Source organism: Astyanax mexicanus, chromosome 3, assembly GCF_023375975.1.
Source record: "Astyanax mexicanus isolate ESR-SI-001 chromosome 3, AstMex3_surface, whole genome shotgun sequence".
NCBI classification, from domain to species: Eukaryota; Metazoa; Chordata; class Actinopteri; order Characiformes; family Acestrorhamphidae; genus Astyanax; species Astyanax mexicanus.
In genome coordinates this window covers 11,775,994-11,799,795 of record NC_064410.1, presented here as the reverse complement: position 1 = coordinate 11,799,795, position 23,802 = coordinate 11,775,994, and the positions used below count along the sequence as shown (strand labels likewise).

Here is a 23,802-nt window from a genome sequence, read left to right as displayed (position 1 = left end):
CACGTTGCGTAGCAACGTGCAAACACCATTTAATCAAATTTATGCATATACATCACCTAGCAACCACCTAGAAACAGCATAGCAACCACCCTGGATACCATAGCAACACCTTAGCAACCACCTAGCAACACCTTAGCAACCACCTAGCAACCATCTAGCAACACCTTAGCAACCACCCCGGATACCATAGCAACACCTTAGCAACCGCCTAGCAACACCCTAGCAACACCTTAGCAACCACCTAGCAACACCTTAGCAACCACCCCGGATACCATAGCAACACCTTAGCAACCGGCTAGCAACACCTTAGCAACCACCTAGCAACACCTTAGCAGATACCAGCCAGCACTGCAATCACACTCGCAGTTTCTGCAGGAACTGCAATCTAGTTATAGCTGCTCCTTTATTCACTCTAAAGATTATAAACTATTATAATACTGTATATCTCTTACAACACTAGATCAGTTTACTTGATTTACTTGTAATTAGTTACTTTCCACCTCTGCAAATATATATAAGAGTTTCTGTAGCATTCCCATTAGAATAACGGCGTTAGTCTTTACTGATTCAGTGACAATTTATTGCTGACAATCTTGTAGACAGCTTGAAGAAACAAAAATAAAAAATAAGCTAACATAAATCTGCTTAAAAGCTTGTGCCTCAATGAATAAAAAAAATAAACTAACAAAAAATAACATAAGAGCTCCTGCCTCAACAAACGGGCTCTGTCCGTGCTGCTTCCTGTTCACGCTTTACCCAGTAACTTTGTAGGCCATCAAAATAAAAGTCAATACATTTTAACGAGAATAAATCTATTTATTAACTCAATAAATGTTCTTAATACACCTTAAGGGTTATTCACAGTTTATCAGCTTTAAAAACTCAGTTATTTATCATTTAATTTATGATTTTCTCCCCAATTTAGAAGGCCATGCAATTACCCAACCACCTTACTAGAACTCATCCATTACGAGTTTTTAGAGTTCAGTACTAATTTGTATAAAATGTGTACATACTGAATTTGAGTTAGCTATGGGACATTTCATTAACAGAATGTGTGATAATTATAAGATAAATATATAAAAATAGTTTTTTGTTGATTTTTTTTTGTCTTTTTAACCCTAATCTATTGAATTTAAAAATAAGTTTATTCTCATTAAAATGTATTGTTTCTGAGTTACTATGTTACTATAATTTGTGTAATAAACTGTATTTATAAATGATATGGTAATGTTTTGTTTCTTTGCCTTTTTTCTTTCTTTTTTTACTATCATTCACCATAAGTGAAGTACTTCAGTATGTTGGTAAAAAAAATAAACTGTTAATAATCATAATGGTGTATTAAAAACATATATTGAATTTATAAATAGGTTTATTCTTGTTAGAATGTGTTGTTTCTGAGTTCTAATGCATTTTCTAAGAACCTAAAGGCATGTTATTTAGTTTGTAAAAACGGGACTTTTATTTTGAAGGCCCACAGAGTTACTGGGTAAAGCGCAAATAGGAAGCAGCAGGCACTGAGCTCAGCACTCAGTTTAGCCCCTGATTGTTGAGGCAGGAGCTCTTATGTTGTTTTTTGTCAGTTTATTTTTTATTTTTGTTTGTTGAGGCACAAGCTCTTACTCTGGTTTTACATTTTTGTTGTTGTTTCTTCAAGCTACAAGATTGTCAACAATAAATTGTCACTGAATCATCAGTAAAGACTCACGCCGTTATTCTGATGGGAATGCTACAGAAACTCATATATATATTTGGCAGTATTTCATCAGTAATAAAAAGGGAATTGTTCATGACTTTACTTTAGGGTCCACAAACATGATATATTACTCATGAAGTATCAGTAACAAATGTTTAACATATAATGCATTTACAATCACTTTCAGTCATGTTTATATAACTTATTAATTATTACAAATACACTGGGGAAAATAACATAATATACTTATATATAAAAGCAAGTTAATGGATGTGCTCTTTTACCTTTTACCAATGTAACAGCCTCAGATGTCTTGTTGCTTTTACAAATAAATATGACATAACAATAAAACAATAAAGAGTATTAAACTCTCCTGCCAACTAATCTTCTTGGAATTAGCAGTAAGTCATCTACAGGTATGTGTGTATAATAGTAATAGAAGTGGCAGCATTCTGGAGAAGATGACAGGATGGACATGCATGTGTCTGTGTTGTATACTCAAAAATATAAGTGTGTTTTTGTATGTATGATTTTAAATGATATCATTCTATAAAATATGAAAGGATGGAACTAAAAAAAAGAAACCATGTGCATTAAGAAGGCAGATGTTTTACAGAATTATATGAGGAAGGGAATGTGGGATGTCAAATGGAAACCACATGCTTAATTAACATATTAATTACTGGTATATTCAAATAGTGTACAACGCTTTCATTCATTCATTCATTCATACACACATTAGTTAATGGTGAGGAATTTAACCTTGCAGTTATTAATATGTGATTCATTCATTTGTTCCTGCTTAATGCATACTTACTTACTGATGAGCTCATTCTTAATGAATGCTTTAATTAATGTCATGTCATGTACCATTATTATAAAGTGTTACCCAGTTTTCATGCATCTTGGCATGTTCTCCTCCACCAGTCTTAGACAGTGCTTTTGGATAATTTATTGCTGATGTAAAAATGTAAGCAGTTCAGTTTGGTTTGATGGTTTGTGAACATCCATCTTCCTCTTCATAATATTCCAGAGGTTTTCAGTTTGGTCAAATTAAAGAATGTATAATTTTAAGTGGTCTTTTATTTTTCTCCAGAGCTGAATAAAAAAAATACTTTGAAATTAAAAAATATTATAATCTCGGTGGCACAGAGGCGCAGTGGTTAGCGCTGTTGTGTCACATCCTTAATGAATGCCTTAATTAAAATCATGTCATGTACCATTATTATAAAGTGTTACCGAAAACTGTGATTAAAAACCAGGGTTAATCCACCAAATATTGATTTCTGAACTCTTAAAACTTTGTGAATATAAACATGTTTCCTTTGCATTATTTGAGGTCTGAAAGCTCTGGATGTTTTTTGTTATTTCAGTCGTTTCTCATTTTCTGCAAATAAATATTTTTATTTGGAATTTGGGAGAAATGTTGTCTGTAGTTTATAGAGTAAAACAACAATGTTCATTTGACTCAAGCCTATACTTATAATTAGCAAAATCAGAGAAAATGAGGTGGTTTCTAAATTTTACAAGAGTTGTATGTGATTGAAAATATTCTATTTGTCTGAAATTCACAAAATGCAAAAGTAATTTTTCAATATTTGTAAATAATCATCTGAAGTAAAGGACAGAACAGTATGTAAATACGGCAGCTGCTTTTACCATGAACCCGGCGACTCTGCAAGTTCTCTCACTTATAAATTATGGAGGGGTCTGAAATTTTCATCTTAGGTGTATGTCCACTGTGAGAGACATAATCTAAAAAAAATCCGAAAATCACAATGTATGATTTTTTAATAAGTTATTTATGTGTTACAGCTGCAAATAAGTATTTAAATACCTGCCAATCAGCAAAAATTATGGCCCTCAAAGACCTGTTAGTCCGCCTCTAAAAAGTTCACGTCGACTCCACTTATAATTCTAAATTAGACGCACCTGTTTGAAGTTCGTTAGCTGCATAAAGACACCCGTCCTCCCCACACAATCAGTAAGACTCCAACTACTAACATGGCTAAGAACAAAGAGCTGTCCAAAGATACCAGAGACAAAATTGTAGACATAAGGCTGGAAAGGGCTACGGGGAAATTGCCAAACAGCTTGGTGAAAAAGATCAACTGTTGGAGCAATTATTAGAAAATGAAAGAAGCTTAACATGACTGTCAATCTCTCTCATACTGGAGCTTCAGCCCAGAACTACACGGGAGGAGCTGGCCAATGACCTGAAGAGAGCTGGCACCACTGTTTCCAAGGTTACTGTGGGTAAAATACACTAACTGTACGTTCACACCGAACGCGATAAAATCGCTCTGTGTCGCCTGTCCAACAGGCGATAAGTTGCTTGGGGGCGTGTCTCACTCGGAACGAGCTGTCGCTGGTGGGCGTTTTCCAAATACGGCACATACAGAAACAAGGGTTCAGCCTCTCTACACAATTCCTAAACATTAAAAACTTTTATAACTATTTTTAAGTACAATTATTTAACATAATTATTTCATATTACAATAAATGGGTTTACTTAAATATAATACATTGTTTTCCTTAATGTAGTAAATCATTCTCTTAATTTGTCCATAATTTCAAATATTGTTAACTTAATGTATTAAATAAATTCTTGTAATTAATATGTTTACTTAAATATATTAAATCATCCTCTTGATTTAATAAACAGTCTTTCTCTTAATTTAATAAATAATTCCCTCAGTTTTAATAAATTTTTCTGTAAAATGTAATGAATAATTCCCTCAGTTTTACCTAAATCGTTTCAAATTCCATACCTCAGTTTGAACAAATTGTTACGTTAAATGTATTAATTACTTTCTTCAGTTGTAATAAATCATTATGTTAACTTTAATAAATAATTCCCTTTGTTTCAATAAAAGGTTCTGTTAATTAAAAAAAAATATTGCCTTAGTTGTCATAAATCGTTCTGTTAATTTATAAATAATTTCCTCAGTTTAATATATAGTTTTCTATTAAATAAGGTAATTCTGTAAGGATAGTACTATACTGGGGTAGCTGCTGGTGTAGTGGAGTATTTTACCTCAGATCAGCTCAGTGCAGTTCTGTTCTTTCCGTTTTGCTGGTGGAATAAATCTTCAGTAGGAACCGAAAATCAGAGCAGTGATTTCAGGCCGGACATATGAGAATCTGTTTCTGATTGGTAGTCGCCGCCGCGCGTCGCTGCTCATTTGCATAAAGTTAAGTTCTGGTCAACTCTCTCGCGTCGCTCAAACCGCCCGCTTCGCATCGCGCCGCGCCGCGTCGCTGCCTGTCGCCCAGTGTCGCTCGCTCTCATTGAAAATGAATGACTTCCGGCTGCTTTGTCGCTCGCGTCGCTTTCGGTGTGGACGCATAGTTTAAAGTCATGCATGGCGAAGGTTCCCCTGCTTAAATCAGCACACGTTCAGGCCCTTCTTAAGTTTGCCCATGACCATTTAGATGATCCAGAGGAGTCATGAGAGAAAGTTCTGTGGTCAGATGAGACCAAAATAGAACTTTTTGGTCTTAATTCCACTCGGCTTGTTTGAAGGACAAAGAATAATGAGTACCATCCCAAAAACACCATCCTTTCTGTGGTGGAAAATAATGACAGGATGGAATAAACTGCAGAGTCTCTGAGTCTTGATCAGAATGAGTAACAAGATTTATTGAGAAGACACGCGTATGAATACAGAGTGATCTCCTCCCTTGCAAGAGTCCCATGCTCTCTTTATACCCCACCCTTACTATCTTGCTTTCCCAATTATGGGCACAGTGCCACCATTGTGACACGTCAACTTCTTCTGACAAATGGTATGACATAATCCCTTAGTGGGCATATCAGACTGGTTCTCAAAACACTGCAAGCAGAAAGGAAGATGACCCTGGCGCCAGAATTTGTAGACAGAACAGCTGTGACGTGCATTCCTTAACATACACACACACACATAGACACATACTGCTCTCCCCAGATAGAAAAACTCCCACTCAGCATCTCAGAACACATTATCATCGCATGGAACAAAAAGTAATATCATTAATAGTCGTCATGGTTTATGAATTATCACACGTCATTGATTATGAATCATTTCAATAAACACCTTCCATCACACTCCCCCCTTTGATTCTGAATCAATAATTATAATTTTACAGATAATTTTCTTTACCTTCATCAAACAAACGGTCTAGCCCAAATGCAGTATCTAACTCTATTGTATCTACTGCAACTTGCAGGAACTGGCCTTTCTTCTGCATATGGCGGAACAAAAATTAATAGATATATATTAGAAAAGAGTAAAAGTACATCAACAAATAAAATCTCGATAGGTCAACACATTCGCAACCCAGAGAGAGAGAGAGAGAGAGAGAGAGAGAGAGACAGAAAGAAAGAGAAATAACCTAAAGCCAGTCGAGGGCCAGAGAGAATTCCTCATACTTCATCCAAGCAGTTATACATTTTGCAAATGACATGTGATTGTACAGAACTTATCAATATGATTACGTCAGCAGAGTCCAGTTAACAGCATGTTGTCCAGTTTTAATGACGTGATTAGCTCCAGCCCGTCTGAGCAACAAGTTCTTATCATGATGTTCGGCACTGTGTCCTTCATGAACACAGCAGACAGTCCTTAAGTGTCCTAGAGTCTGTGAGAAGATGAGACAGAGGAAAAGAGTGGATGGAAAGATCTTCTGGCTATCTGAGGAGAGGTTTCCAGCACTTCACTCAGATAACTTGTTGTCTCCTAGTTCATATGCACTGGTCCCAGAACAGCAGAACAGCAGTGAAGCTTCTCTGCCACTCAGGGTCACGTTCTCCTCACAGCTCTCATTGTTGATGAAAACACTCTGACCTTCCCGATTCCTGAAAAAGTAAAAACAACCTCCAAAGCCTTGTGTCGCCGTGACAGTTAAAAAGAGAGCAGAGATCATAAGGTTATTAAGTGAATTATAAAGTGAACAGTAGAAATAATAACTGTATATATAAATGTATAAAACATTTAAGAATAAGAGTGTGAAGGTGTGGTTATCTCCAATCACACCCTTCACTCCCCGCTTCTAGACCAAATGGAATCATCCAAGATTCCATGATGGTCTACATAACGCCTAAGAAGCCCCGGGAGTAATGACAAGTGTCCGCATACAGAGTATGAGAACAAGTGTTTCTTCATCTCAGCTGTGGACATGCTGGGGCCTATTGCACACCAGTCCCCACGCCGGACTCTCCCTGCCTCGTTATGCCCACCATGGATCTGAGAAGATTCATAAACAAATGTTTACTACATTAACTTCCACTTTTTTTTTTTTTTTTTTTTTTCTCCCAGAATTACAACATGAAGTTTAAAAGTGTTAAAATCAAGTCATGTTTTTCAACATTGTCACTGTTTCGCTCTAGACTATAGAATACATAGTCTCAACATTTATTTATCAAATGCCTTCTTATTTTCTTTTAACCTTTCACATTGTCTAATTTAATCTTCAACCATAATAATGTATATATTTTTATACATTAATTAGACATTTTCTTACACTAGATGCTGAGAAGCTGATCTACACCTTTGTTTTGATTAGACTATTGTAATGCATTATTCTCTGGATTACAATTATTATTCTCTCCAATTTACAAATTACATATTGGTCAGAATGCTGCAGCTACAGTTCTAACTCACACATAAAAAAAGAGAAGATTATTTAGATTGGATTTTAATATTCATTTAGTGTAAAAAGTGTAAAAATCTCTTAATGGCTGTCACACAAGACCAGACAGTGGGATCCAAACGCAGGTTTATTAATAATAGTCACAAAAATTAACCAGGCAAACAAATCAGGCAAGGGAAATCCAAAAATCGAAGTCAAAAAACGGAACAAGATCAGTATAACCAGAATTCACACGATATAACAAGAAATGCTTCGAAATGCTGTAGAGAAAACAAACAAGACGTCGCACCTCTGCTCAGGTGCGGTGTCCTTAAATAGAGAGAGAATTAGATCAGAAGCAAAACAGGTGTGCAAGTTAATACTGAGGAGAGAGCGACCTCCTGTGTCTGGGAGGCGAACCGCCAGGGTCAATCGTGACATCACCCCCCTCCTGACGGTCGGCTCCCGCCGACTCTCTAACTCTACGCCGGGGGCGACCCCTGGGTCTGGGAGCTGGCCGATTGGGATGATCCCTATGAAAATCAGATATCAAAGAAGGGTCAAGGATGTCACAGGCTGGAACCCAAGACCGTTCTTCCGGACCGTAACCCTCCCAGTCCACTAGATAGAAGAGTCGACCCCTACGGAGCTTGGAGTCCAAAAGAGAGTTTACACTATAGGCGGGAGCACCATCAATGTCCAGCGGGGGCGGAGGCTCAGTCACTGACCCTGGGTTCTGTAAAGAAGAAGAAACAGGTTTGAGCAGAGAGACATGGAAAGTGGGAGCAATACGATAATTTGCTGGCAGGGCTAACTGATAAGACACGGGTGTAACCTGTTTGACAATTCTAAAGGGGCCTATAAAGCGAGGACTTAACTTCTTTGAGGGAAGTTTCAGTTTCAAATCTCTTGTAGACAACCAGACCCTTTGTCCAATTTGGAAGTTTGGAGCTGCCCTTCTTCTTCAATCAGCCTGAGTCTTCATCCGACGAACAGCACGCTGGAGCCGCACATGAGCCTCCTCCCAGGTTTGTTCACTCCTCTCCTTCCACTCAGTAACTGTAGGAATATGACTAGATTCTGTGTCAAAAGGGAGAAATGGGGGTTGGTATCCCAAAACACACTGAAAAGGTGTTAGTCCGGAGGAGGAGCTGATCAAAGAATTTTGAGCATATTCCGCCCAAAGGATGAAGGAACTCCAATCATTTTGATTGCGAGAACAATAGGAGCGTAAAAAACGTCCAATCTCCTGGTTAAGTCTTTCTACTTGGCCATTTGAATTAGGGTGATATCCTGAAGTAAGGCTTACATGAATGTTAAGTGTTTTACAAAAATCATGCCATACTCGGGAGGTAAACTGCGGGCCCCTGTCAGATACAATGTCCTCTGGTAATCCGAAAAATCTAAACACATTCTCCAACAAAGCTTCTGCTGTCTCCCAAGCAGTGGGGAGTTTTTTGAGTGGGATTAGCCGGCAAGATTTGGAGAATCGGTCTATAATGACAAGAATGGTGGTGTAACCCCTAGAGGGAGGCAAGTCAGTGATAAAGTCTATGCCTAAGTGTGACCATGGGCGACGTGGGATTTCTAAAGGCACTAATAAACCTGCAGGAGGTGAACGGGGCGTTTTACACTGAGCACAGGTTTCACAATTTTGTACATAATGTGCAACATCCTCCATAGAAGAGGGCCACCAGTACTTGCGGTGTAGTACCTCAGCAGTGCGAACTATACCTGGATGACCAGAACTGGGAGTGGAATGTACCAAATTGAGAACACGGTTACGCAGGGAAGTAGGGACGAACGATTTCCCGACTGGACAATTCTCTGGGGTGGGTTCATTTGCCAATTCTAGTTGGATCTCAGTATCAATATCCCAAACTACCGGAGCTACAACACAAGAGGGGGACAGGATGGTCTCATGTTTGCTACTGTTAGCCTGGTCGGAGTCTGAGAACATACGGGAGAGAGCATCTGCCTTAACATTCTTAGAGCCTGGACGATAGGTCACTGAAAAGTCGAAACGGTTGAAAAATAACGACCAACGAGCCTATCTAGAGTTCAATCGTTTGGCTGTTCTAATATACTCTAAATTACAATGATCAGTGTATACTACAAATGGGTGGCTAGCTCCCTCTAGCCAGTGACGCCATTCTTCTAAGGTGTATTTCATGGCTAGAAGCTCTCTGTTTCCAATGTCATAGTTCCTTTCCGCATCGCTAAGCTTACGAGAAAAGTATGCGCAAGGATGCAATTTGAGTGGGATGCCTGAGCGTTGTGATAGTACAGCCCCTACTCCTGTATCTGATGCATCAACTTCCACCTCAAAAGGTAACTCTGGATTAGGGTGTCTAAGTATGGGAGCAGTGGTAAACTTGGTTTTTAGAGCTAAAAAAGCCTGTTCTGCAGCTGTAGACCAATTGAGGGTTTTGCTTTTACCCTTGAGCATGGTGGTGAGTGGGGCAGCAGTGGAGCTAAACCCTCTAATGAATCGCCTATAAAAGTTGGCAAACCCCAAAAAACGCTGTAACTCCTTGACTGTCTTGGGTCTGGGCCAGTTTACAACTGCACTAACCTTGTCAGAGTTCATACTTACTCCTCCAGGCTGAATGTTGTACCCCAAAAATGATAGTTCATGCACATGAAACAGGCATTTCTCAGCTTTGACAAACAACTGGTTACTAAGGAGACGCTTTAACACTGCTCTAACATGGTTAATATGTTCCTCGAGAGTGGAGGAGTAAATTAAGATGTCGTCTATAAATACTATGACCCATCTGTCAATCATGTCCCTGAGCACCTCATTTACAAAAGCTTGGAAAACTGAGGGGGCCATAGCCAGGCCATATGGCATCACAAGGTACTCATAATGCCCCCTAGTGGTGACAAAGGCGGTCTTCCATTCATCTCCTGCCCTAATGCGAATTAAATTGTACGCGCTTCTGAGATCAAGTTTCGTGAAAATCTTTGCATTTCTCAACTTTTCTAGTGCTGAGGGGACCAAGGGCAAGGGGTATGGGTATTTCACTGAGATAGCATTAAGACCTCTATAATCAATGCATGGGCGAAGGCCTCCGTCTTTTTTTTCAACAAAAAAAAACCCTGCAGCGCAAGGTGAAGTGGAGGGTCTAATGTGGCCCATAGCAAGAGCCTCATCTATGTAAGTTTCTAGGGCCTGGGTTTCTGGTTCTGATAAGGGATACACCCTGCTGCGTGGAGGCATAGTGTTGGGAAGGAGATCTATGGCACAATCCCATGGTCTGTGTGGGGGAAGTTTAGTGGCGCGTTCTTTACTAAATACCTCCCTTAGATCATAATAACAAGCAGGGCTGTTAATGGGATTAAGTAACTCTGGACTCTCTACAGAAGTGGCAAAACAATTAATAGACATACAGTGCCCAAGACAAAAGTCACTCCATTTAGTAATTTCTCCGATTTTCCAAGAGATCAAGGGGTCATGTAGGGCTAACCAGGGGTACCCCAAGATTATGGGATGTTCGGGAGAGTCAATAATTAAAAAAGTCAATCTTTCTTCATGAAAGAGGCCAATTTGCATTACCAGTTCATCTGTACTTTTGGAAACAGTTCCTTGCCCCAGTGGTCTTCCATCCAAGGCTTTGATCCTGAGCTGAGTGACCATGGCTTGAAGTGGTACTTGCAGTTGCTTGGCCAGATTCACATCCATGAAGTTCCCTGCTGCTCCCGAGTCTACAAGGGCTGAAACAAAAAACTTGTCTGAACCCACAGCAATCTGAACTTTCAACATCATATGTTTAGGAGTAACAGAGATTTGAGTCAGACTCACCTCTGCCGCCCCAGTAGCACTGGGACGGACGGGGCAGGAAGCGCAGATATGGCCGGCATGGCCGCAGTATAAACATAGACCTTGCCTGCGTCGGCGGAGCTTCTCCTCTGGAGTGAGGCGTGCTCTTCCCAGCTGCATGGGCTCTGCTTCACACTGGGGGGCGGGGGTGGAGAGGCTGGCGCTGGTGAGTGGTCTCGGCTCTCGTGTTAGTCTGCGTTTGCCTCGCAGCAAATTATCCATGGAAATGGCTGTCTGAATGAACTGATCCAGAGTCAGTTCCTGCCCGCGAAAAACGAGTTCAGCCTGAAGGTCCTCCCTTAACTCTCGCTGAAACACAGTGAGCAGCGCGGGTTCGCTCCACCCACTGCCGGCTGCGAGCGTGCGAAAATCTAGGGCGTAACTAGCCGCAGAACGGGTGCCTTGTCTGAGCTCGCACAGTCTTAAGCCCACCTCTTTTCCGGCGGCCGGGTGATCAAACACTGCTTTGAACTGCGACAAAAACTCGGATTCTGAGCATAACACTGAACTATTAGAAGACCACAGGGCAGTAGCCCACTCCTTGGCCTTACCGGTAAGTAGTGACATGACAAAATGAATCTTGTCCGTCTCAGAGGGAAATTGGTGTGCGTTGTGGTTAATGTACAGAGTGCATTGCATTAGAAAGCTCTTACAAGTGTCCGGAGAGCCGTCGTAGCGTTCAGGAACAGCTATAAAAGCGGAGGAGGAGGGGGGGTTAGCCAGCGCCTCATTAGCAACAGCTTGTCCTGCCTCAGCCACCGGTTGTTGTTCTGTTGTGGGGGAAGCAATGCGCTGTAACACACCTTGGACCAGCTGAACTAGTTCCTCCAACTTCTGCTCCTGGTTGGCCATCCGCTGTTCCATTCCTGCTGGATCCATGCTCGGCGACGTCTTATGTCACACAAGACCAGACAGTGGGATCCAAACGCAGGTTTATTAATAATAGTCACAAAAATTAACCAGGCAAACAAATCAGGCAAGGGAAATCCAAAAATCGAAGTCAAAAAACGGAACAAGATCAGTATAACCAGAATTCACACGATATAACAAGACGTCGCACCTCTGCTCAGGTGCGGTGTCCTTAAATAGAGAGAGAATTAGATCAGAAGCAAAACAGGTGTGCAAGTTAATACTGAGGAGAGAGCGACCTCCTGTGTCTGGGAGGCGAACCGCCAGGGTCAATCGTGACAATGGCTTAGCAGCTAAGTATATATCAGGACTCCTGACAGATCGACAATTCCAGCTCATTTGTTGAGAACATTTAACGTTGCCTTTTGTATTTATGCACCAAAGATTTGTAACTCTCTATCAGTTTATATCCATCAGGGATCACCTAGTTCTTCCTTTGAAGCCCATCTAAAACTTATTTGTGCACTTCAGATTAATCTTAGTTGTATTTATTTTAAAATAGTTTGTTATGTGCCCAACATTCTTAATGCCAATCTATAGACCCACAATCCTCAACTTTACACATACTCAGAAATCCTTAAAGCATTGCTCATAATATTTATTCTTATTGGTGCTGTTATTTGAGGGTTCAGTTCCTCCAAAACTCTGATGAGTATGATGCAGTCAGTGCATTTCCTCTATATCCTTTGTAAACTTATTTTCCATCTGTTAACCTGAGTCTAAAAAACATTTGGCTGATGTTAGAATTTTAATGTGTGTGGAGTTGTGTCCACAAGCTGTTGTAGGGATGGTCCACCTAAGTTTAGACTAACTAGTTCCTATGACAGTGATTTTGAAGCTATGAGCTGCAGTGGTCCTGTTAGAAGTCATTAGCCTAATATTTATTTTCCTTGTTCAGTTCCAATATATATTTTTGCGAACTGTGCTACCTGTAAATTAATTGCAAAAAATAAAAACATATTTAAGTTTCACTTGTTTGGCATAGTTGCAAGACTGTTAGCTGGTGGTTTAGCAAGCTAGTTATTATTATATATATTGAATTAATTTAGCATTAATATTAATGCACATATAAGAGAAAGATTTCTATCTTACCCTATTTTTTTTAAGCTTTTGGAGCAAACAAAGCTCTTTTTGTAGTTGATAGTCTACATTGATGTATTAATAAGATTTTAAATGGTTGATTTTTATTTAAGCCAGCATGCTTGGTTACTTTAGCTAGTTACAACTACATCTGAGTTTATATGTATTAATTTTGTCAAAAGCCAGTAAACAACTTCCCTTACATAAGCCTTAATGGAGATGATTGTTATTAAAAATGTTTTATACAAATCATAGTCATTAGGCAACATAAATTACATAATGTAAATCTAAAAAAAAAAAACTTTTCAGTGAAAATTGAGGGCCAATGTGTGATAGGCCTCTAATGTATTAATCTGCCAAGCAACCATGTTTGGCTACTGTTTACAATGAAATTAAAGATTTTTTCCTGAACTAGATATTATTTTTAATTCATCAAAGTTTTTGATGAGAAACACTATTTAAAAGAGAAACAAAAAAAGCTAAAACCTCCCTTTTTTTTTTTTAAAAAAAAGAAAGGTAAAAGTCCATCGACCGACAGCTGGACCAAACACAGTCTCTCATCTGAGACTCTCCTCATGAAGTGCTCTGGTTCAGATGATGTTCACAGTACTGTTGCAGAGGACCCTGTCTCTGAGGGTCAAAACTCCTGTGATGAGCACCACCCCCGCCTTCTCAAAACACCCAGAAAACAGCACTGAGCAACATTCAGTCAAAAGAGAAAAATCCCTCCAAAAAAACCCTTAAAAGAAAAAAAATAATAATAAAAAAGAAATCCTGAAAGGAATTCTAACATGGTTAAAAATTGTTTAGCCTCATGAAATAACTAAAACAAAAAATTATTTCCAGCCAAACAATGCTTGATATTTCTAAACTGTATAAACATTAACATTATATTGTTGTGCTCTGATGGGGACTCAAAATATAGCCAAGAATATGCAAGCAAGTTCTTCATTGCGAGAAATAGAAAACATATGGAAAGCAAAACAGAAAGCTCCATATATATATATATTTTTTTTTAAAAACATCTGATGTCTCCTTGTTTAAAAGTCAGAAAGAGAGACCCAATTCACTGCAGCTCGTAATAGATCCAATATTAAGTTTGTCAAATTAAACCTTTTCAAAGAAAGTAAGGTCTTTTCTTACTGGTTTCTAAAATCTACCATCCTCATTAAGAGAATCAAAAGATCAGCATAGACTGAGATACATGAGAACCACTAGAGAAATTAGATATGTGTATTCTTTAAATCTCATTCAGCTGAGACTGAGCTGAAGTCAGTCTCAATAAGAAAAGAATAAGAATAGAAAAGGCCTAAACCACATGAAGACAGAAGCTGTGTTCAGAATGGCTCACTCATTAACTCTTTCACTATGTAGCATTTTCTATTTACTAAACGAATTATGGAACAACCAAACAATAAACCATGTTTGTCCTGCTCTGAGGACGTCTGATACAACAGCACTACATTGCATTATAGTATATTTTGGAATTTCTAAATTTTGTGATGCATTAGGTTTTTCATAGTGAACTATATAGGGAACAGAATGTACTGCTGGGATTTTAAACAGTACTGCAAAAATGGTTTATACACTATATAGTGCACTATTTCTGGAATAGGGAGCGATTCTGACACAGCCACACACACATTATATTCATCATTAGATTAGCTTATAGAATATCAAAGTTAGACAAATGTTAGAAACATACACACTTTCACACACGCACAGACACACACACACACACACACACCAAATGTGATAGAAGATAGCAGAGAAGAGATGTTTTGTCTATCTCTCTCACTGCTTTATTCAACACACGCAGAAACACACACACACATTGTATCAAAAGCCTGGAATCCTCATCTCTTTTCTGTTTCAATCAGGGATGACTTTCACAATGTGGACATTTGTACATAACTCATCACTACTATTTAAACATGAAGCTGTCTCACATATTCACTAAACTGCCATCCTCAGAATTCTACAGCATTCTCCATAAAGATAATAAAACATGTTACATTGAACAGTTCCAGCATGGCTCAATATTCTGCCCTACTTTAATATATGTATATTGGGTTTATATGCTAATGATTCCAAACCTTTGAACAACACTACATAAACACACACACACACAGACATACACATATAGTCTTGGCTCATTTGATTGAAAAGAGCTGCATCATGAATTTTTGGATTAAATTTCAATTCTTTAGTTACTTGGGATCCCATTTTGTTTTCTCATTCGATTTTAATGACTCAGAGTAATTTAGCCCCAATAATCACGTCTCACCTTCCTTCTTCTATCCCTGCTTAATACACAATCAGTACCCTGTACTATTAGTATTATTTATGCACTCCTCCCCACGGTCCCGGGACCTATTACTCTAATGACACGTCTATCAATAGAGGCCTCGCTATGACCAGGCTAGTCTTCTCTTTAACTTCAGAGATATATTTACATACATCAATAAAGGCCTCGCTATGACCAGGCTAGTCTTGTACACCGTCATGTAACTATACACTGTCCAGGGCGGAGTGCTGAAGGAAGGATGGAGGGGAGTAAATTAATTTAAGAACAAAATTTTTGTATTTAAAATTTTCTTAATGAGTAAATTAGTTAACCTGTCACTCACCACCAATGTTTGTCGATGAGGCCTGGATTTGCGAATGGGGGGTGAGAGGCTGCACTTACCCCCGCGGTACTTGTCCTTTTTTCTGTGGAATTTTTCCCTTGCTTCTTGGGCCCAGCTGTTTTGCTGGAGAGCGTCCTCGGCAGGTGCTAGTCTCTCCCCCTCCATCGCAAGACCATGCTCATCCTGTTCCGTGACGCCAAATTGTGGTGGAAAATAATGACAGGATGAAATAAACTGCAGAGTCTCTGAGTCTTGATCAGAATGAGTAACAAGATTTATTGAGAAGACACGCGTAATGAATACAGAGTGATCTCCTGCCTTGCAAGAGTGCCACGCTCTCTTTATACCCCACCCTTACTATCTTGCTTCCCAATTATGGGCACAGTGCCACCATTGTGACACGTCAACTTCTTCTGACATGTGGTATGACATAATCCCTTAGTGAGCATATCAGGCTGGTTCTCCTGGCCTTCTACAAGCAAAAAGGAAAAATGACCCTGGCGCCAGATAGTTAGACAGAAAACCCAGTGACGTACATTCCTTAAACACATAGACACACACATAGACACACACTGCTGGCGCCAGATAGAGAAAACTCTCACTCAGCATTTCAGAAATGCTCACTGAGGGTAGAATGTTCAGTTCAGTACACATTATCATCGCATAGAACAAAAAGTAATATCATTAATAGTCGTCATTGTTTATGAATCATCACACGTCATTGATTATGAATCATTTCAATAAACACCTTCCATCACATGATAATCACAATGTTGCTAAGTAACCAATTATTATTGTTCACTAAAGGGAACGAAATAGCGAAAACTGAAAGTGAAAAAACATTTGTGTTAACTGAATCTAATAAAAACGGTAATTAAAAGGAAAAAACATAACTATCTGGATCTGTATTTTGTGTTTATAAAACTAACTAAAACGAACTAAAATTACTGAATTTTCGTGTTTAATTTATTTATAAGCGCTGTTGTACAGCGGAGTTGTACAGCGGGCGGTGTTGCCGAGCGCGCATCACCTCGTGGTCCGTGGCGTTAGTTCTTGTGTAAAGCGCTCGCGCTAGCTGCAAAATACGACAGAAAACACTGAAAAACTGCAGATTACATGGGATTACAATATGAGCGCGAGGCAGATGAAAGAGAAACAGGAAATACAGTGTGTGAGAACCTTTACCTGTGAGTAATTCCAGAACAAGCAAATCTCTCGCTCTCTCTCTCTCTCTCTCTCTCTCTCTCTCTCTCTCTCTCTCTTTCTCTCACGTTTATTAGATTGATCTCTCTGATGAGATGTGTGAAAACTAACAAAAACTAGCAAGCCCACCCTAAAAACAAATTAAAACTTACTGAATTAAACTATAATAAAATGAAAAATGTAATCACGTAGCTCTGGGCGCACGCGAACACCTCCGCGTTTGACTTGCGGATTTTTTGGGCCCGATCTAAGCTCTATTCTCTTTTGGTGAAACTGTTATATTAATACTATTTTAACGGTCATTAGAGTGTTGTTTTCGTCCATTATTTTGTTTTGTTTATATATAAATATTTCCTTTGAGTGTGGCTTGGTTTGTTTAACTCCATCCCCAGACGCGTTTTTCCCGTTTTTTTCAGTATTATATGTTTTAGTAATTTGCTTTGGTTCTGTGAAGAATTTCGTTTTTATTTTTTGTAATTCGTTAGATTATATTTTTGTCAACATTTTGGGTTTATTTTCGTTTGTTATTTTTCTAATAATAATAGTAAATACATAATTGATTTCCTTTTTTTTTGACGGGCGAATAATAAAAGTAAGGCGATAGTTACTTTTACTGGTAACTAGTTACTTTTATAGTGGAGTAACTCCGTTAGTAACTCAGTTACTTTTTTGGAGAAGTAACGAGTAACTATAACTAATTACTTTTTCAAAGTAACGTGCCCAACACTGGTGATACACTAGCATTACAATAAATGCAAATAGCAATTTTGCAAAAAGCACTGATTTTTCAGCACTGTTGTCCTTAAAACATCTTCTTATCTTTAATAGAGTTATTTTTAGTTCTCATCATATCAACAACTGGTTTGGTAAATTAATAAATGTGGTAAATCAGGTGAGCTGCTGACAGAACTTAACATATATACACATGCTGACTGAGGGCATCCAGGAGAAATCTGGAACTACACTTTGTTCTTCAGCTTGGCTCACAGCATATAACATACTTAGTTAAAAATGAGAACTCCTTGTTGCGTTTTGTGTATGTGTATTTGCATCTGTTCAAATCACATGTGTTTTTTTTAGGTAATAACACTCATATTGCTGTGTTTTGATGTAAATAAAAAAAGCTGTTCATTTTAGAGACTGCTTGCAGATGCAATCGAACCAAGATGTCCTCTCGCAGGTATTGGTGCAATTGTTCTGGGCCAGACCCGAGTTAGGTTACTGTATTCACTCTAATTGTTATGGGAGCTGGAATTGGCCAAAAATGTGGCATCACCTAGCTATCTTTAGGAACTGGACTGAGAAACACTACTCTATAAAGTGAGGCAGAACATTATTATTATTACAATATACTTTTTTAAGTGTATTCACCCATTACCATATAAAATCCCAGTTATGGAAAGTAAATATCTTATAGTTTACAGAAATATGGGTTATTCTTATTTTTAAACAGATGATCTCTTATATTAGCCACATGTTAACTGGCTTTAACAGAGGGGTAGCTCTTATATCAAGGATTTTAGAACAGCTGGAGCACTAGTGGTGCTACACCTAGTGTATCTAAGAGGCCTGCTGGACTGCCACAGCGGGGGTGGCGGCTGACATTGTGGATGCTGGTTCAGGCCTGGACTCCTCCTCCTCTTCTTCTCCTCTGTTTTCATCAGCGCCATCTTCATGATCATCTTCATCATCCTCCTCCTGATCCTGCAGAACCTCCTCCTCTGCAAGTGTAGCTGTGGGACCATTGTCAAGGTCTGCATCCTCTGTTACGGAGAGGCCACCATCCGCACTGCCCGGTGTGGAGGTACTGGGCTCCTTCCCATTAGCCTTCTCTTCTTCCACGTGCACTTCGGCCACAGGCACCTCTCCGTCCAGCCCTCCCATAGTGGGGATGCTGACGGTGGTCAGGGAGGTCGGTGAGCTCTCAGGCTGAGCAGCTTCTCCATCGCCATCCCGCACCTTCTTGACATTGAAGGTCATGGGTGAGATGCGGAAGGAGGAGCTTTTGGTGGTGGGGCTTTTGGGGTGGTTGGGTGTGAAGCTCTTCTTGATCTTCTCACGTCTCTCTGGAGGCACGAGTTTGTTGATCTTCTTCTCGATGCTGCTTTTGGAGAATGCCTTCTTCAGGCTGTCCACCTTCTTCAGGCTGGAGCGCTCCTGACGGTCGGACCCCATGCCAGGGAGGAGGTCCTCCTCATGGAGCTCACCCAGGGGCTCGGTGCTTCCCTCTGCCAGGGGGCTGGCGGCTCCCTCGTCTTCTTCGGAGGACAGGCTGATGGTCTGCAGGCCTTCATCGTGGGAATGGTTGGTGTCCATGGCTGAAGCGGGTGGAGAAGCAGGTACATCATCCAGGACAGAAGTTGAGGCGATATCTGCATTGGAATCCTTAGATAGCACTGTGGTTGGAATCTCATTGTCTTCCTGAAAAAGGACAAACACATACAGACAGTATTAACATTAGAGACTCTTGTATTAACCAATGTTTTTAGTATAGTTTACTTACACTTGAGGATTATTAACAACTACAATTTATTACACTCAAAATTAATGTTTAGTAAACCCAGATGGGGAGAATGCCTACATACTAACAAATACACATGAGATGAAGAGTTCTAGTCTTCTACTTTAAGGAAAACTTGGAATTAGCTTGGCCCGAGCCAGGGCTGGACTGGTAATGTGGCGTACCGGGCATTTGCCCGGTACGCCACAGGATATAGGACAGGATATAGGACGAAAGTGGCCCCACCCTCTCTCTGCGTGATCCGCATTAACTACTCCCGCTACGTTCAGTGTTGAGCGTGTATGTTAAAGGAGAGGCAGCATGGAGAAACAGAAGCGGCAGAAAGCGGGCGTGAATAAATGGAAGAGTCTCACTGTAGCTGCTACAAAATGTGTTAAAATCACAGACATGTTCGCTGCTGTAGCCTCCACGTCCTCAGCAGCAGCAGACAGGGATGCAGACTTGTGACGGAAAAACCGAGGGACAGACTGAGCGGGAAAGTGTAGCACGTAAACAGGTAACGTTTGTATTACACAGGGACTTTGAGGTGATGGAGGTAACGTTAGCTCTGTTACATGAGAATGATGAGCAATGGCGATTGATTAGTATCAATATTAATTAGTATTTGCATACTTCCCAAAATCTGCCAGCCACGCCCCCTTATTCTGATAAAATAGCAAACTGTCAAGACTGAGAAGTGTTGGATGAGCAGCAGCGTCTTTTTAGGCTGCATTATAGCATTTTAGATATTTAGGTTAAAGCTGTGTTGAAAGGCTGCATAGTAGTTTGAATGTGTAGCCCCTATGCTGTGGTTCAATATGTTTTAAACAGCACTCAAACAAGTGAAATAACAGATTTTAAAATCGATAAATTATAAGGAAAAGCTTTGCAATTTAAGCATGACTAAAGTAAGTGTAAAAAAGTATAAAAGTAATATAAGCAAAAGGTATGCCCACCCTGAATAAGAGTAAAACAGTGTCAGACATAGTTGTGTTGCATGAATTCATAAAGCAGCCCTGACAGGTTAATTAGTCCAAATCAGAAGGCAAAAATCGTAGTCAAACAGGCAAAGTTCAAAAAGACCAGAAAAGACACGCTAGGCTAGAATCGTAGTCAAGGGAAAGCGGTAGATCAAAGACCAGGAAAACAGTAACAACAATAACGCTCGATAAGACACAATGTGGCAATATCTCGCAACTAGGCAGTGCATGAGTCCAGTTTATATAGTCTTGTAGATGAGTGATCTCCCACCGGTGTGTGGGAGAGGAGGAGTCAGCCTCAATACTCAGGAGAGGTGGATCTTAAAGGTGTAGTGCAAGCAGGTGTTACAGAACCCCCTTCCCTACGCGCTACTCCAGGAGCGCCAAGAGTCCGGCCGGGAGGTATTTTGAGAGGAGTTAATGCAGGTGGCTGGGGTTCTGGTACAGGAGGAGGTTGTGCTGGTGGGTTAACCACCTGCTGGACGGGATTAGCAGGCTGGTTGCTAAACAGAGCCTCCAGACGCTCAGTCAGTGAGTTAAACGCTGTACCCAGTTGATTGAGTTGTTGTTGTACGAGTTCTACAGCTCGTGATTGTTCAGCCACGACCTCATTAAGGTCCCGGTTCCCTGCTGCATCCATTGGTGGCGAGATATTCTGTAAGAAACCAACCAGGAGTTTGGATGCAAATGCAGACAGGTTTATTAGTCCAAATCAGAAGGCAAAAATCGTAGTCAAACAGGCAAAGTTAGTGATGAACCTGAAGCTTCGAGGCGTGTGTTGAAAAAACGACACGCATTGGTTCGAATCACTGAGCCGGTGCTTGATTCGTTCTACAAAGATCACGTGACCAATGACGTCCGAAGCTTCATTTCGGCACACAACCACGTGACTGCTTCAGGGAAAGATTCAAAAGCGGCAAATCCTGGCGCGCAGTTCGAGGGTTGTTAGCGGAGATACAGATACAGAGACAGAGAGCGAGAGAGCGAGAGAGAGAGATAGATAGATAGATAGATAGATAGATAGATAGATAGATAGATAGATAGATAGATAGATAGATAGATAGATAGATAGATAAGATAAGATATAGATAGATCATATATAGATAGATAGATAAGATATAGATAGTAGATAATAAAATATTAGAATGGAACCAGTAAGAAAAAGAGGCCGTTCTGAAGTTTGGGAACACTTTGAACTTTTGCCATCAAATAAGGTAGAAAATTATTATTTAGAAAATACAAACTTTGGAAGAAAACTATGCCTTTTAGACATATGGCATTTTATTAGTTCTGTAAGAGTGTACAATAATTATATATATATATATATATATATATATATATATATATATATATATATATATATATATATATCCTCATAGTTCAATGTGTGTACTGTCATGGCATACATCCAGTAAAAGTGTTGCCTTATGACAACATATTTTGAAATAATTTTTATACAGAGATGCACACCATTTTTAAATGTTAAAATCCCTGTATGCATTTCCTGGTTTAAAAGTTGTGGATGTTTTGCCTCAGGTGAAGTGCCTAGTCTGCTCTCAGCAGTTGGCTTACAACAATAACACCTCTTCAATGCTAAGACATTTTCGAGCAAAACATGAAAACATTCCTTGCCAAAGCCGAACAACTCTGTCAAGTACCCAAGGTATTGCTTACTCTTTTTTATTAGTTTACATATTCTATCCTTCATCGTATGCCACTCATTATTTATTCTTTCTTGTGAATCCTGTGTATTATTTGGCAAAGGTCACCTTCCAACATAGATTGGTATATACACAGTATGCCAAATTCTAGTGAATCACATTACAAATTCTGTACAATTAAACATATGTAACATATCCCTATATTTGTTCAGGGCCAAGACAACAAATGCTTGACAGTGCTTTGGTGAATATGATTGTTAAGGATTTACAGCCCTTCACAATAGTGGATGATGCTGGATTTAGGGAGTTTGTAGGTATCTTGGATCCTACTTATGTCATCCCATCAAGAAAAGCGTTGAAAAGTATGGTGGAAGCTAAGTACACAGAGACAAAAGAAAAGGCCAAAGAAGAGGTGCAGAAAGCCACAGCTGTGAGCCTTACATCTGACATGTGGACATCTATACATATGGATGCATATTTGGCCATCACATGTCACTTTATAAATGAGAAGGATGAGCTATCAACTTTTCTGCTGGGAGTGGGAAAATTCCCAAAGTCTCATTCTGCTGAAAACTTGGCTGAGGTGAAGACAGCTCTGATGGCAGAGTGGGGTATTCAGAAGAAGGTGAGATGTCTTGTGACAGATGCAGCACCTAATATGGTGGCATGCGCAGGACTGTTAAAAAATGCGTCACACAATCTGCATTGCACATGCCTTAAATTTGATTGTAAAGAAGGCCATAGATCAAACACCTGGACTGGAGCACATTAGATCAAAGGCCAGAAAGATTGCTGGATATTTCAGATCCAGCACAACTGCCAAAGAAAGACTGTTCCAAATGCAAGGGCAAATGGGTAGGCCTACACTTAAACTCATTCAAGAAGTAGAGACCCGCTGGAACAGCACTTTTGCCATGCTGCAGAGGATGTATCAGCAAAGAGAGCCGCTTTGGTGCCGCTTTAGTCACACTGAAGACAGATTTGACACCTTTGACTTCAGAAGAATACCACACCATTAATGAGTGTCTCGGTGTGTTATCTACATTCAATGAAGCAACCACTGAGTTATCCGAGGAACGGAGAGTGTCAGGATCCAAGGTAATTCCCCTCATTCGAATGCTGAGACATGCCTTGAATACAAAGCAGTCACAAGCACAGGATGAAAAGTCAATACAATTGTGCAGCAACCTGTTCAGATTGCTAAATGACCGAGTGTCCTCCTATGAAACAATGAGCATCATGACACTGGCCACTCTTTTAGACCCACGATATAAAACTGTGGGATTCTGTAGCCAGTCTAATGCTCAAGCTGCTGTTAAACGTCTCACAGGAGAATGTGCAACTGTAATAAGGATCCAAGAACAACAAAACACTCCATCTACTTCCAGTGCCACCAGTCAGCCACAATTAGAAGCAACAGTAGCCTCATCCAGTACTACACCTAGCACAGGTACTCCCTATGAAACTTTGTTTTTACTTATAACTGTCATGAAAATGTAGTGCCAAATGCTTTAAGAAATATTTGACTATTATGCTTCTTAATTCTTTCAGGTGAAGGGCTGTGGGATTTGTTGGACAGCCATGTGGTAGAAACCAGGAGAGTAAGAAATGCCACTGCAGATGCCACTGTTGAGGTCCAGAGGTACCTAAGTGATCCAATCATACCACGGACTGAGGATCCCTTGAGATTCTGGGCATCACAGAAAAATG

At 39.8% G+C, this 23,802-nt stretch overlaps 2 protein-coding genes across 2 annotated transcripts in view; both read right to left on the bottom strand.

Moving 5' to 3' along the window:
* LOC111197398 (trichohyalin-like) overlaps positions 1 to 23,802 on the bottom strand; it is a 291,642-nt gene that overhangs the window by 156,103 nt on the left and 111,737 nt on the right. The window lies entirely within an intron of this gene.
* Positions 17,764 to 19,378, bottom strand: LOC125799338 (caveolae-associated protein 2-like; the record flags this gene model as incomplete). Its single annotated transcript, XM_049475878.1, has 1 exon — positions 17,764 to 19,378. A coding segment is annotated over one exon (867 nt), but the record flags the coding sequence as incomplete, so codon positions are not given.